Genomic DNA, 16,356 nt, shown 5'->3' on the forward strand with positions numbered 1-16,356 from the left:
AAATTGTTGACTTTATAGCCAAATTCTGTGCATGTTCACCCACAGCAGCAACAAGAGCTTTCAAAAAACTCCAACTTTATTGTGGCAATTCTTACATTTATTAACCTTCTGTGACAATTAAAAAAAAATCTCTTCATCTGACTCCTGTAAATCTGTATGGACTGTTTACCTGTGGACTCCCGGTGGAGACGGGCTGCCTGTGTGGCAACACTGCAGATCAAGGAGTGAACCAGGAGTGACTGTGGTTAAATCTCAGTCTCACTTTTCTTGTGATTGGGGTTCATTTCAAGGAATAAAAGAAAAGATTCAAAAATCTCACTGAATCATCCTGAAACACTGTGCAGTTCATAAAGTGTAATCTGTCTCTTCTTTTATGAACAGTCATATTTACAAATCACCTGTTACTGAATGATCTTCTACCCTGTCCGGCTGCTGAAGTCAACTGGAATTAATCAAAAACTTCACATCAAGAGCAAAAAATGGTTAAAAACCAAAAGTAGGTAAAGTGGACTCAGCTGTGCCAAAAATAACCGAAAAATATGTATGCATATATATATATATATATATATACACATATATCTGGCCACAGCTCTGGTCACTTTAGAGCCTGGTGCCTGATCTGAAAGTACTGTCACTTTAATTAAAGGTCCTCAAGTCAGTATGGTGGAATAAGCAGGTTATCTTCAACCACTAAAGCACTAAATTACAGCAGCACTCCAAAATGACACACTGGGAGGAAACGCCTCGTCCTCCGACACACACAATGATACTGGAAAACATTTCAATATGCAAAAGACAGCAACATACTGAATCCAAACAAATTAAATAAAATAAAATAAAATAAAACATCCTGCTGTTGATTATTCCAACCTAAAAATCAATGAGCAAAACATGTACGGTGCAGTGGTGGGAAACGAAGCTGTTTCCTCCATAACATCAATTTTTCTTTTTTTTTGTCTTTTCACCTGAGAATGGGCTATTGCATCCAAATGAGGGAAACCTAGATTTGTGTCACATTACGTTTGTTCCATGTTACACAAAAAAAAAGAAGAAGAAGAAAAAAAAAGATGTTACCTGCAGGATGCAGGAGTACCGTTTTTACATAGCCGGCATAAACACACCCAAGTCTTTGTCTATAATAATGATAATAATAATAATAATAATAATAATAATAATAATAACAACAAGCTTTGGAGAAAAACAGAGAAGAAGAAAAAAGAATTTCAGAGCTGTGTTCCATTTTCCCACCCGTCCAGAAAAAAATAAACCCTCCTGGAGCTCTTCAGGTTTTGGGTGGAGCACCCCCAAAAGAAAATGGACAACCTCCGTCATGTTAGCCATCTTTTTTGTTGTTGTTTTTTTACGTTTTGCATAGCCAGACAGTGGGCATGAAGCTTTGCAACCACTTGAAGAGTTTTGAACAGAGAGCCGTCAGCAGAAGTGGTGGTGGGGGGTCTTGGTCCATATGAGCCCCCACCCACTCAGCCTCCTGCTCACAGAGTGGGCTCTTTCTGGCGCTCGCGTCCATTAGACGTCTTCTTAACTTTAGAGATTCCCTCCAGAGCGCCCGACTCCGTCACTCTGCACACACAGACAAAAAAATAAAAAACATAGAGGAGAACGCTTCATGTCAGACTGGGATCATTTTAGATACAAAACAAATTAATAAAACTAGGTTCCACTTTTTCCACTTGCACTACCGACATCTGAGGGTTAGTTTGAGCTCATACAGAAAAACAATGCTGCCCAAACTTCTATTGAACCGCTACACTTGTTTGTTTGAGACAATAAAAGACTTTCTTTAACATTTTTAGGAAAATGTGCATTTTTACATTTCAAGCCACAAAGTTGAGCATGATGATTAGTCATGATTAATCACAGCAATAAAGTGCAGATTTGAATTTTAATCGATTGACAGCACTACTTAAACCTTTCGTTTGTTTTTTGTAAACAGACATAAATGTACTGAACTACTCATTCTTTTGACAACTCTGCACCAGAACAGCACCATCAAATACACCAGTAGCTTCGCAAGCTTGATCAAACATGTAGAAAATAAACTGCGACAAACTTTCTTTCAAATGGTTCAGAAAAGAAATTAGAAATTCTAAACATAACGTAAAATAAATAATAAAACGTAACAGTCCTTATGGACCGTAGGGGTTGTACCAATTAGTCGACTAGTCGACTCTAGGACGTCTCGCGAGTTTTTACATTTCATGTCGACTAGTCGCAGTCATGTGATTGCCGGTGGTGACAGCCTGTGCTGATCTGACAGCACAGTATACGTCACAAGACACAAGAAAAATACGTTAATACATTAGTTTAAATGATATGTAGATGGATGCATATTTGTGGTTTTACAGTGTTTTTAAAAGGAGATGGAGTTGCAGCTGCAGTCCACTACAAAACACGAGCCGTCTAAAACTCGCCCCCTTCCCGCTAAGGATGTCACTTAGCCGGCTCGTGAGTGTCTTTGTCACGATGATCTAACTAATACATTTTGATGTTATGTTGCTGATTAAATAATAGCCTGTAGTTGGTAATGACAGTGTATACTTGTCTGACATATATATAGCCGTGAGTTCGTGCTAAGAATGACACTTCGTGCTTAGAAGTGTCATCAGATCAGCTGTCAGAGTGTATGACACTGACAGCAGATCTGACAGAACACTGGCTACAAAATGGCGTCTTCAAAACAGATCGAGGACAAGCCCGCATCTTGTCAAACAGGTAGAAATTACTGGGTCCTTGTATGACAATGTGCTCTTAGCGAAGAGAATATTGACAGCGAGTGAACTTTATTTACCCCCCTCGCCCCCCTGCCACCTCTTTTTATTGTTTTTACATGCCATCTAAAAGATGTGTTTCCTTTTGAATGTTGGTTTCCCAGCAACTTATTATTTATCATAAACTATCCCGATGTTTTGTTGTTTCACTTGTTGCTGTTCTGTGTAAATGCCGTATTTTTCCGTGAAAACGGGTAATAAAGCCTGTACGTTACTCCAAAGCTTTGCGTCTTGCGTTGCCATGACGTCACAACGACTAGTCAACTCGACATCGACTCGACTTTTATCATGTTGACGTTGACTAGAAAATATCTTAAATCGTTCAATCTGCTGAGTCAGCAGAGCTTCCTGCCGCGCATCGGGCGGAGGAGAAGCAGGTGGTTTCATTGAATTCAGCTGTAACCAAACGGGATCCGTTCATAACAAGTTTGGCTTGTGATGTTCCAAAAGCACCACGTAGTCAGTGTGATAATTTGACTCCTATAGTAACTATCCAGAGATCATCAGCATCAGCCGGTGTTTAGAAAAAAAAGTCAGACCCGACTTTGTGCAACAAACTTTTCCCAGCTGCTCACGAAGAATCTCCATAATAGACTTAGTAAAAGCAGGAGAAGGGGAGAGTGTGTGTGTGTGTGTGTGTGTGTGTGTGTGGGAGGGGGGGGGGGGTCAATATTTGCCGTGAAAATAGCTAATAAAGCCTCCAAGTAGTTGTGAAGGGTTTTTGCGCTTACGTCACTATGACGTCACCGCGACTAGTCGACATCGACTCGACTATTATCATGATGTAGTCGACCTTAAAAAATATGTAGTCGTTAGGACCGGGCACATTGTCATTGATACCCGATATAGAATTATTTTCCAATATCGGAGCCGATACAAATATTAATACGGGATCGGTGTAGCTCCACCTCTGACACACTCACACTTCATCCATCTCCACGTCCTCTTCGTCCAGAGGCAGCTGCAGGTACGGGTTGTTGGACGCCGGTCGGAACTTGTAGCCAGTCAGCACAAAGAAGATCAGAGTGGACACTTCCACCAGGAACTGAGGACCAGAGGAAGGTGTGTGTTTTACAGGGAGACCTCAGTCAACTCAAATCATCTCAGTAAAGATTTTTTCACTTTTTTTAGTCTTTATTTTAGGGCTGCAACTGACGACTAATTTAGTAGTCAATTATTTTTGATGATTAATCAATTAATCGGATTGTTCATTTAATCACTTAAGCGATTTTTTACACAATATTTGAAATGAGTTACAAGATGCAAATGAAAAAGTACTTCTTAAATAAAAAAACATTTTGTTGCTTAAATGCAGTAACAGAATCATTTAGTGAATTTGAACCAGTTCAAAGTCAAATTTCACCACTTTAGGAGTTCTGGGTACAACATATTTACAGATGGTTTTTTTATCCAATATATTATACTGCACAATTTTAGCTTCATTGCTGCTCTGAATATGTTAAGTTCGTTCAGCATATTGACTTATTTTTTTAGTCTGTATATCCAGTTAATTAATCAATTGTTAAACTTGTTGACAATTATTTGAATAACTGGTTAATCACAATTAATCCAATTAATCATTTCAGCCCTAGTCTGTTTTTTACTGAAGACAATCCCAACTTCAGTTTCTCTGAACAGCTGAATATTAATAGAAGACTATAAAACAATTAAGTACAGAAATGTCAGCCTACAGAGCAGCAGGCTGAAGAAAATACTCTATTGAAATTAAATGATAAAAATTTAAATAAATGATATGTTTGCGTCTGCTGTGGAGCTCCTGGAGTCTTACCTCGTAACACCACTGCCACTGGAAGGGCATTGTGATCTTCAGCAAAATGGCTATGATCCTCGTGAAGTAGATGTAGCAAACGATCTACAATAAACAAACAGATTTAATTAAAGGCAGAAAATCAGACTGTTGAAACAGGATTAATGATTTGGTGCTTCCTTTAAAATCCTGGCAACTGTTACCGGGAGATGTTGTAATTTGATAAAAGTGTTCTGTTCAAAGATGAATAGATTTTGTTGTTGTTTTTTAACTAAAACTGAAAAATATAACCTTCATCAACAATAACTATTTTTGTTTGGGTAATCTAGTTTTACAGCTGCCAGGAAAAAAAAGACATTTTTGTAGGACAAACTGAGCTCTGGTCAGAACTGCTGAGGCGTCTCTCACCATGACGTAGTAATGCCTGAACAGCTTGAGCTTCTCCAGGTTCATGGCAGCTGGAAGAAACAAAACCCAAGTTTAGAGCAAAAAAGACAAACATGGTGATGCGTTCACTTAACTCAGGGAAAAATCAGCCGACCTTTCCCATCTGTGCTGGAAGCCTCCTGTAAGTGACGGATGGACCTGCCGACAGAAAGATGAGGAAACACGTCAATCTAAAGATACTTAAATGTTTTATCAGGTCAAAATAACACTTTGCTACATAGGTGAAAATTTAAGTCACAGCCGACCAGTCACACATTCATACACCGATGTGCAATTAGAGGTTAACCTCCGACCCCCAGGAGGAAACTGTAATCGAACCCACAACTTTCAGGTTCCGAGACAATTACTCTGTGCAGAACTCTGCTAGCTTACTTACTAATAAGCTGAATTTATTTATCAAAAAGTCTTAATTAACTACACAAAGTCAGATCAATGTCACATTAAACTTGGATGTAGACAAATATAGTCTATCATTTCCATTTTCTTCAAAGTTTTAGATATTTTTATAAATCAAAATTACATTTTTTTCTTAGCTTCTCCATTTTAATTCCATGTTTTCCCAAAGTAAAATCAATATTTCACCAAAAAAGTTTCTATAATCATATGGTTGGTAAAAACAAAAAATTCTGTACCGTTAAAGACTGTATTAATAGGGTATATTTTAATGACTTATCAGTTCTGTAAAGCTTCTACAAATCTATCAGTTTGTTAATAATTATAGGCATATTGGGAATTTAAAAAGGTAGAACACATTACTGTCAAAGTGAGAAACAGTTTTTCCACATTATTACCCTTATGAGTGGTCCTTCAGTCAGAAAACTCAAAAATTCAATCATTTTCTGATCACTGACAGCATCTACCTAAGTGCTAACAGGATGCTAACAGTAGCAATTTCTACTAATGGTAACAGACTCAAAGTTAGCTATTTTCAGTGTTCAGAATTGAATTGAGAGATAGCACAAAATAAAAAAGCAGTTTAAAAGGAGACTATGTTTTCACAAAGGTAAGTTGGCTGGTTATTCAGGCTTCTATGACGCCAAACGACACTCCAGTTGAGGCTAGCAATGATAACGGCTAACAAAATATGCTAAAGACTGCATCAGTTTAGTTTTTGTGTGAAATTAGTGAAACAATTTTATGGCCACTTCTCTTTTTGACAACTGACCTCTGACCTCATCTCTGGTTACTGAATTCAAAGTCCAAACAACGTGTTGTAGTACTTTGTGTTAATTAGAGATGCACCGATCCAATGTTAATATCTGTATTGGTACCGATATTGAAAGAAAAAAAAAATCTAGATCGGGTATCAGTGATGTTCATGATCCATAAAGCCAGATGTATTCAGGCTAATTCTATGACTTATGGTCTGAGCGACGTTATGCTTTATTATTTTACATTATATTTAGAATTTCTAACTGCATTTTCTGAACAATTTGAAAGAAAGTTTGTTGGAGTTGGATTTTTGCATGTTTCACTAAGATAGTCAACCTACTGTTTTAGTCATTGTCAGTTTATTATTTACTTCACATTGGCTGCTATACTCCTAATTGCACTGACTGAACAAATTAAAGTTTTACATTAGCTTGTGAAGCTATTGGTATATTTAAGTGAGCTGTACTGCTGCACAGTTATCAAATACATTTGTAATTCAGCACATTTATGTCTGTGTTAAAAACAAAACCCAGAAATGTTTTAAGTGTTTTAAGCACTAAACCTGAATGGTAGTGAAAAATGTGCACCGGTGCATCCCTTGTGTTAAAGAACAAAACTGGATCTACAGTTAACACGGCCTCTTCAGGCTACACATCACACTGACCAGACGACGGGGAACAGGATGGCTCCGCAGCAGATGAGGTCCACCAGGAAGAGGATCTCCTTCCACAGATAGTACTCACTGTAGCCTTCCTCTGTCGACTCGATGATGATATAGGCAACATTCGCCAGCACCTGGTAGGAAGACACACACACAAACACACACAGATATATTAGAAATGCACAAACTACAAACTAAATGCAGGTTCCCAAACACACACACGATTGTGTGGCTATCTTTTTTTTTATCGCCCCGCAAGGGGTCTTTTTGTGGGCTCTAGTGTCCCTTTTTCAAAGTAGGCTGACAGGAAAGGGGGAAGGAGAGGGGGGAAGACATGCGGTAAACGTCGTCGGGTCCGGGAGTCGAACCCGCGACAGCCGCGTCGAGGCTACGTTTGCCTGAATGTGGGTCATGCTAACCCCTCCGCCACCACGGCACGCCCTGTGTGGCTATCTTTGAGGGGACTTTCCATTGACTTCCATTCATTTCTACAGTCGAAACCTCACCCTTATCGCTTGCAGCCTAAACCATTATATATCTAATTTTAACCAAAATTCAATTCGCACCTTAGTCCTAAACTTGACCCCATACCCAAAAACAGCATTTCCCCTTGTGGGAACCAGGCTTTGGTCCCCACAATGTCGTATGTGTCAGGAACATGGTTCCCACAAAGTATTACAAACAAACACACACACACACGGTTGCACAGCTATCTTTGCGGGGACTTTCCTTTGACTTCCATTCATTTCACACCTTAGTCCTAAATCTGACCCCTGACCCACAGCATTTCCCCTTGTGGGATTCAGGCTTTGGTCCCCACAACATCGTATGTGTCAGGAACATGGTTCCCACAAAGTATTAAAAACAAACACACACAACACACACGTTTGCACAGCTATCTTTGCAGGGACTTTCCTTTGACTTCCATTCATTTCTACAGCCTAAACCGTACCCTTATCCTAACCCTAACCAAAACTCAATTCACACCTTAGTCCTAAATCTAACCACTGACCCAAAAACAGTGTTTCCCTTTGTGGGAATCAGGCTTCGGTCCCCACAACGTCGTATGTGTCAGGAACATGTTTTCGCACAAAGTATTACAAACAAACAAACCCACACACACACGTTTGCGCAGCTATCTTTGCAGTGACTTTCCATTGATTTCCATTCATTTCTACAGTCGAAACCTTACCTTTATCGCTTACAGCCTAAACCATTATATATCTAACTTTAACCAAAATTCAATTCGCACCTTAGTCCTAAACCTGACCCCTGACCCAAAAACAGCATTTCCCCTTGTGGGAACCAGGCTTTGGTCCCCACAACGTTGTATGTGTCAGGAAAATGGTTCCCACAAAGTATTACAAACAAACACACACACACACACACACACACACACGCAGTACCTGCAGAGGGATGACTATCATGAAGATCTTCTTCTCTTTGTCAGAGAGGATGTATTTAACGAAAGCCCAGCCCGTCCCAATTAGTGCCAGCGTGATGAACAGGAGCGCCCCCTTCAGCCTGACAGATACAGGAGTATTAATACAGAATGTTAAAAACAAATAGGATTAAAACTAGAGACGAATGAGAGAGAATATGTATGTCAGCTAAAATTTTCACACCAGTGCATACCTAATAAAAAAAAAATCCAGCAGAAATAACTTACAGGTGTGTGATATAATACATGACGGCCCAGCCTTCGATAGGATGACCCTCGATGTTGATAAAATGGTAGTTGATCTGTGAAAAACAGAAGCCATGGACACATAAACTACTTTGTCTGTTGTGATAAAACAGAAAATACCTCAAGCTGTTGTTGAGAACATGAAGAGAATTACTAGCACTGTGACCTACACTGTGGAAAACTAAAGATGTGGACTTGGTGAATGCCAGTGCAGCCATCAGCCAGTGGATCTTAAACACGCTGTATCTGTAAAGAAGCAGATGAGGAAAAAAACTTCATATTTAAAGTTATAGAAAGGCAGTTTGTGCTTTTCTCTGAACTTATGGAATAAAAATGTTACCATAGTTGATGATTTTTTGTGTTTCTGTTTAATCTGCAGTTTTTTTGGTTTCTGAACATCGTATCCAGAAGTGTTGCTGGCATCAATTACTTTTACACAAGTGGATAAAATGCTGCTGCCTTCACTATTAAAGATAATGTAGTCCAAGGTCTGTAGTGTGAACTTGGCTTATGTCTCAACAGGATGTGGGGTGCAATAAATAAAGTAAGATGGCTGCGGAGATGAGTCACTCTTTAATCCTTAACGGCCTTTTACAATTCAAGACTGTGTGCTTGTTTGGTTTGGGTGTGGGAATCTCCTGTGCCCTGCAGGTGCAAACCCTCCGAAATGTAAACAACCTGAGAATCTTGGGTTTATGCTAGTTAACCATCTGGCTAACTTTGTGGCCTGTGTGGTTAGCATGATACTAAAGTCTTAAACTCAATGAAGAGACCAAGAACAGTACCCCCTTTTTGCTTTGGATAAAAGACAAAAAACACAGAATGACATTAAGAAAGATAAAAAGAACCTAATCAGTAACAATGTGAATGCTTGCATTGTCCTAATCAGAGCAAACAACAAAAATAAGGAGAATCAGTACCCAGTTAGATAAAAAAAGAAGGATTAGCACATGTAGCGAAACAGGAAATACAAACCAGACAGATGAGATACGATCAAGCTTGTACTTTTTTTTCTTTCCATTTTTTCCTCCGAAGAGTTTTTGCGGCGCTAGTGGCTCGTATTTTTTCGACAGTAGGCAGACAGGAAGGAGGGTGAGGAGAGGGGGGAAGACATGCGGCAAAGGTCATCGGGACCGGGAGTCGAACCCGCGACGTCCGCGTCGAGGACTAAGGCCTCCAAAAGTGGGGCGTGCTAACCCCCTGCGCCACCACAGCACAACCCCAAGCCCATTAATTATGGGCTTAATGATGTTAGCTTGTGTCGTCTGATAAGTTAATGCTGCTGTAAACAAGGAGCTATGGGAGCTTTACTGAACTTTTTAAATTTATATTAAATATCCATCTTTAGGATGTTCGCCGACTTTGTACAATCATCCAGTCTTTTATAACACTGTGGAGAACAGCTGGGACGTTTGTGTGTAAAAATCCTTCAACCTTTCCTTTTCGGACTCTTCACAAGCTAAATATATACTGGTGGGTCGTCGAAGCTCTTCTCCAGACCAATCCACCATGTCGGTGAACTTCCAGCATCAGCAGCTGGCTATGTTAGCAGTGAGTTAATGTTAGCCTGAAACTTACATCAAGTCATCAAACATAACGAAGATGTATGAGTGCAACTCAAAATGTGGTCTGATAGAAACGTCCCGAGGAAAAAGACAATAGGTAGAATATACAAAATTAAATATTCCTGTCAAGACAAAATTTAAGACATTTTAAGGAGAACTGACTTTTTTTTTTTAAATGAATGCAAGACATTTTAGATACATAAATGTAAGACTTTTAGAGGATTCTCAAAAAAGTGCTGCTCATGCTGCCTCCACTTTACAAAACTCAACATTTTGACACCATTTCCACCAACTGGAACGACAGCAACATATCTTCAACCCCTGCATCGCTGCCCCTCAGTCATTACACGAGCCCCATCGAGGGGCAAGAATATACCTTAGGCTTTACTTAAAAGGGTCACATGAAAAGCGGCTGATGAATTCACAGACAATCGAAGTTCTATTACATTTTTTGTGTCCACCTCGATATGACAAAACCTCTGGGATATAAAATAAATCACAATTTCAGTGTAGTTCATGCCATGTACCTGTGCTTCATGAGCGTGTAGACCCACACCATAGCAGCAGCGAAGAAGACTCCGGCCATACATATGTAAAGACGAGACAAGGGGATTTCGGCTGCAGACAGGAAGCTCCCTGGGTTCTTCTCTACCACGTCCAACTGCAGGGAGGTGGAGGGAGAAAATGTTAAATGAACACCTATCAGACACCTGAGGGCTGGCAGAGCATCGCCAACGCTCGTTGACTCACCGTCAAGGCATAAGGCAGCTTGACTCCGGCCATCTTGTTCCGACAGTAGTGGAACTTCAGGCTGTACAGACCCTGATCCTTTGGGCCAATGACGAGGCGGAACTGTAGAGGAGGAGACGGCACAACAATCGATACGCATCACTGGATTGGACGGCGCCTATCAGCAGCTGCAGCAAGTGACGCGCTCCTTTAGCCGCCATTGCTACGCATCGAGTCACGTCCACAAAACCATACTGTTCCAATGCAGGATGAGCAGGAAGCGGTCACAAGAATGGCATCCTTAATTCTAACCTGATTTCTATAAAATTACTTATCAAAGATGAGAAAATTGTAGATCTTCTGATTTGTAAACTATATATTCTTCCTGGATTTGAATCTATAAATATTTTGCTTTCTGAGAGAAGACTAAGTGGATCTGTTTTTTATATTGGTCAATAATTTAATTTTCCATAATTGCAGCTGTAGAAGGCATAGTATGTTCAAGTTTAACTAACTATTGCTTCTATAGTTTATGAAAACTTTTATCCTAAATCACGATCGTCATGTATATCGCCATGTTCTACGGACAAATGAGGCAATCACACACAGACCCATTGCCATAGCAACAATAAGACAAAAGCTCTGCAAGCCGACAGAGCAGAGATTACATTCATGGGCATCAGGAACCAAAGAACGCATAAACATTTCTCCCCATAAAAAGTACGTAAAAACTATGAAGCACAACATTCAGTTTGTTACAGTATCATGTATCTGAATTGATGTTTATTTTGCAATTATTAATAATTGGTTGTCTGTACTTAATGGTGGTTGATTAATTAATTTGAACTCCACCAATGACCTATCAGAGAGTGGGTGTTTCGGTTGCCTTATTTTAGAGTTACAGGGTATATAATGACTTGCAAAATCCATTTTTTTAGCCAATTGAATAAATTTTTTGTGTACTTTGAGTTTGTAGGAGTGCAAAACCAAAGTTTAATTTATTCACTCCCGATGCTCCATAGATATCTTTATATTGTTTTGGGTCGTATTTTTCAGTCGGTTCATTCTTCTCTATTGGATGTAACATTTTCTTGTCTATGATGTCATTACATTTGACGGAAATTAAAAGTAAAACTCTTTTTTAGATTTTTTTTGCATGATCGTGTCATTTTCCCGACCAGCGATATTCCTGACTCAGTCCGTACATGCACCATTGTCATGTGGCGTTACATCACGTAGATGTCCAATCCTGTAAAATACATCATCGAGCAAAGCCAACCAAACGCTGCCAAAAGTTGTCTAAATGAAGAGAAAAGGCCACTTACGCTGAAGTTGTATAAGCCATTCCTTTTGTCCAGGGCTAAAATCGGGTTGACTGAATTGTTCAGCTGCAAGAAATTCCAGTTAAGACGCTGATTTAAAGAACAAACTGCACAAAAATGTATCCACAAGAAAAACTAAAAAAATCTCACCAGGAATGTAGTTTCCTCCGGTTTCTTAGCGTCCTCAACAGGGTTTGATTTTTCATTTGCTGGTGGTACTTTTTCCTGACCTCCTGGGATCTCTTTATCATCATCTTGATTTGTGTCTGACTTTCCTGGTTCCCCATTTGAATCGTCAGCAGCCCTCTTTGTAACCTTCTTTTTTTCTAAACAACAGAAATGGAGGCATAGAAACACATCAAGATTAACTTTAGTCACTTTAGAACAATGGCGTCATTCACTCTGCAGCAGCTAATTTGAGGAAGCGTTAGAATCAGCAACACAAACCTTTAGGTTCATCCGACTTGGCTTTGGCAATCAGGAAGTTATCCTGAACGCCCATGGCGCTCACGTTGACCCTAGAAGGACAGAAGTCAAACTCTTAACCTTCGCACAAAGCTGTGATACATTAGGAACTTATGAACCTAAAACAACACACACAACAGATGCTTGCTGTCAATGAGAAAAAGAATGAGAGGTTCGTCGTTGGTGGTCTTCGTGGGCGGGCACGCCTCGGTCTCCTCCGCCTACAGGAGAACACAACAAGACTCTTACCATCTCCGGTAAAAAAAAAATTAGAAATGAATAACGTTGAACAGATAATATATTATCGAGGATATGTTTTACTAAACAGAATACTGATTGAGAGCTGTAGAAAACCAGACGTTTAATTATGAAGGCGGGTACTCACTGTGTACGACAACACCCCATTAACCCGAGACCTGGACAGGCTGAAGCCAACCTACAGCAGACAACAATGTGGACATGAATCAGCTTTCAATATGACTGGCATTTATTTCCATCAATAGTCAGAGAAAACCTATGATTAGTTGTGGTTAGGCCCGTCATGATACATTTTTCTGGATGATAAATTGTCCCAGATGTTATCGCGATAAGTGATAATATTGTTGGAGATCACTTTCCAGTAAAATAATGTTAATAGAATAATAATGCAAGAACACATTCTCAAAAATCAATGAAGTTTACATTCTAACCAACATTTAACACTGGAACTGGACGATATTTTATATATCTAAAATAAATAAAACAGAAACAACAAAAAAAAATGAAACATGAAGTCTCTGTAAACAGAATCGTCCTTCAAAAAAAGGAGCTAGTTGAGACTAAAGCACCAAACTGAAGATTTTTTTTAATCATTCAGTTTTTGATAGAAAGAAAAACAATAAATCATTCAAATGGAAATTATTGTCATTGTTTTAATTTATCATATAATTAACTGATTTATTGCTTATTGTGACAGGCCAGGTGGGCGTTTATTGTATTGTTTATCATGAAAAATTTCTTAGGAGAATACATATTTATTTCTGTCTCAACTTTCAATTAATGTAAAATATTATTATTATTGGAAATCTTATTTTTACTATGTTCTCTGCTGTTTGTTCCACAAGAGCATCTACAAATATCAGTAAATTAAAAAATATAATAAAAAGCAATTACTGTGTGCAGCTTAGTGATAAAAATCACTTCTTTATGTAAGAGATGTCATGAAGAAGCCTATTTCAGATGAGCATGGTTTTCTCAATCAAAAAGTTTCGACTTCTCAAAGTCGTTTTCTTTAGTAAAATTTATGATTTTTCAAACTCAGAAACTTCAAAGGTTTTTTTCTAGCAAATTTCTGAGATTAACCTCAAAATATCTGAAATTTTTGGCAGAAAAGTGCTCCCTTTGTATCAACTATGGCCTACAGCAAAAAGCCTCTTAAATTAATAGCAAAAAAGTAGTTTGGGTCACAGAACAAACAAACGTTTCCTCTTTTCAGCACTGCGTAATCAAGCATTTCAAAACTGAGCAGTGAGTAAATTACACCAGTCTTACAAATGAAGAGAAAATGTATTCAATAAAGAAAAGACTAACTGTATCAATTACCTCATTATTTCATTTCTCAACCAGGACCCAAAAGAACATACTAGAGTTCTCACTGCAAAACTAATATGGGCAGAAAAAAATGACTACTGCTTCCTTCAACTTTTCTTTTTCTTTATAGTTACCTGAAAGAAAATGAAAACAAACTGACTTACTAGGTAGATGCTGTAGTTCACAGTGTCATTGAGCCACAGGGAGGACAGACTCACTTTCAGAAATCCATTTGCAAAGAAACCAAAATTGTTGAGGTCAATGGCAAACCGTGTCTCGTTCTGAAAAAGAAAAACAAGTTTAAGATTTGTGATCACAAATACTTTAATCATACATAAGATAACTGGCTCTCAGAATGAACGAAGAACAAATTTGAAGGTTTCGGTTGAAGCAAATTTTGGGATGAGTAAAGGGAAGGTAGCAAAATCAACATTTCTCATGTTGATTTCAGCTCATTTGTGAAATACCTTATGGAAATACCTAAAAATGATATATTTAAGAAATGTCTGGGAGGTTTTTTTGTCCCAACGTTTGGTGAAAATTGAGAGACTGTCTCAATTTATAACGTAAACACATGATATCAGTATCATTTAAAGCTTACTCTAAATGATTTTTCAGCTATAATTGTTTGTTTTTTACGCAGAACAATTTGCACGGCGCTAACATGCCCACTGTCACATTTGACCCGATATAAATGTTGTCCACATGCCAAACAGGCGCCGCTTTTTCTTGTTTAATCGGTTACTTTTTCCACAAACATAAACATTTTAAAGATCACAAATTGCAATTTAATACATTCATAATCACAGTGACTCAGTTTTGGTTTGACCTTTAGAAATTTTGAGCCTATAAACAAAGTTCAGGTTTTCTAGAAACCATAAAATGGCCACAGCCGAAGCTTGCTACTGCATAATCTCCTTCACAAACACATACATATTTGACATAAATACAGCAGTGTGACACTGTGTTAACATGTTTTATGACACTGAATGTAATCAACACGCTGTGGATTTTAGTGAAGCAACGTCAATGTTCGTGGCGTTAGCATTAGCTACCCGGGCTAACGCTGACGTTACTCTAAACCAAAACAGTGTTGCGCACTCACCTCTAGCCTGAGCTTGTGTATCCTCGCGTTACACCCCGACAGCAGCACTAAGAGTAAAATTACTGCAACGGACAACTGTATGTGCGGCACAGCCATCACAACACCTGCTAACGTTGACTGTTAGCTGTCGACAATTCTGCCAGATGGCTAAACAACAAGCTTGCTAGCAGTCCTTCCGGTCTCGAGTCGTTACAATGAAATGTATCTTCAAAAACGACGCTCAGCCGCACAAATGACCCACTTCGTTGTTAAATAACAACACCGTCTTTTATGCTTTCCAATGTATAAGTTCTTTCATTGCGTGAACTACCAGCCAGCTTGTCGTAGACGTTGGGAAGCTGCCACTTCCTGGTTTGCGATATCACGGAGGGTTCGGACGGAGCCGTCACAACCTGAAGAACAACAAATGATTTGTTCTACAGCTGGAATAAATATATCCCGCAGGCCAGTGAGGGGGAAACATGATTTATGGCGACTCTTCAGTCAAAAATGTTATTAACAGTGTCAAAAGTTTCTATTGACACGATTTGTCTATACCTTGTATTCGTTGTGCTACATTACGTCACGTGGTTTAACTAGGACGTGGACGTGAAGGGAACCACCCCTTCATACATAAGCTTATATATGTATGAATGGTATCAGATCTGTGAGACTAGTAAAAAAATTATTAAATATTAATTATTAAGTTTCCAGGCAGAAGGTTTGATTGGCTGTAACATACAGCAGGAGCCACACAACATGAATAAAACCTGAAACAATTTATTATAACTGAAACTGCTGCTGAACAGCCCCAACACTTCCTATCATATCCCAAAAGATCAGCAATATTTTATACGATTCCCACTGCTGAAAGCTTTTTCCGTTTGCATTCACTTAGTATTACCAAATTGTCTTCACAGTACTTTTTTAAATCCACCCATGATATTCCTCAGTATTATGCTGTTCCTGTTACCGCCCCCTTGTGGTAGCAACAAAACATTGCAACTAGACTATTAAGAATAAAATGAACCTTTTAAGAAATTTGAATCTTTCCAACTTGGAGCAGTGACTGTATTTCTGCTGTAAAGCGCTTTAATCCTCTGATTTGTCTTCACTGA

General features: G+C 38.8%; 1 protein-coding gene across 2 annotated transcripts; it reads right to left on the reverse strand.

Moving 5' to 3' along the window:
- Nucleotides 1-58: 58 nt before the first annotated feature.
- LOC102216465 (protein GPR108-like) lies at nt 59-15,818 on the reverse strand. Of its 2 annotated transcripts, XM_023334059.1 has the most exons (18): nt 15,260-15,818; nt 14,319-14,435; nt 12,971-13,021; nt 12,721-12,806; nt 12,568-12,638; nt 12,271-12,446; nt 12,124-12,186; nt 10,820-10,921; nt 10,597-10,730; nt 8,675-8,750; nt 8,487-8,560; nt 8,224-8,341; nt 6,821-6,951; nt 5,099-5,142; nt 4,966-5,015; nt 4,579-4,662; nt 3,713-3,834; nt 59-1,581 (listed from the first exon to the last, which is right to left on the reverse strand). In XM_023334059.1, the coding sequence occupies exons 1-18, from the start codon at nt 15,353-15,355 to the stop codon at nt 1,494-1,496; spliced, it is 1,683 nt and encodes a 560-aa protein (XP_023189827.1). In that variant the 5' UTR covers nt 15,356-15,818; the 3' UTR covers nt 59-1,493. The 2 variants fall into 2 exon arrangements, with proteins under 2 accessions (XP_023189827.1, XP_023189828.1); XM_023334060.1 differs by lacking the exon at nt 59-1,581 and having other exon boundaries at nt 3,709-3,834.
- Between the last annotated feature and the right edge of the window lie 538 nt (nt 15,819-16,356).

This window comes from Xiphophorus maculatus, chromosome 5, assembly GCF_002775205.1.
Source record: "Xiphophorus maculatus strain JP 163 A chromosome 5, X_maculatus-5.0-male, whole genome shotgun sequence".
NCBI lineage: Eukaryota > Metazoa > Chordata > Actinopteri > Cyprinodontiformes > Poeciliidae > Xiphophorus > Xiphophorus maculatus.

Coding starts and splice junctions, on each gene's coding strand:
- LOC102216465 (XM_023334059.1), bottom strand. CDS start 15,355: ATGGCTGTGCCGCACATACAGTTGTCCGTTGCAGTAATTTTACTCTTA. Junction 4,663..4,965: donor TCAGGCATTACTACGTCATG/GTGAGAGACGCC, acceptor TGTTTATTGTAG/ATCGTTTGCTACATCTACTT. Junction 1,582..3,712: donor GACGTGGAGATGGATGAAGT/GTGAGTGTGTCA, acceptor CTGTGTGTGCAG/AGTGACGGAGTCGGGCGCTC.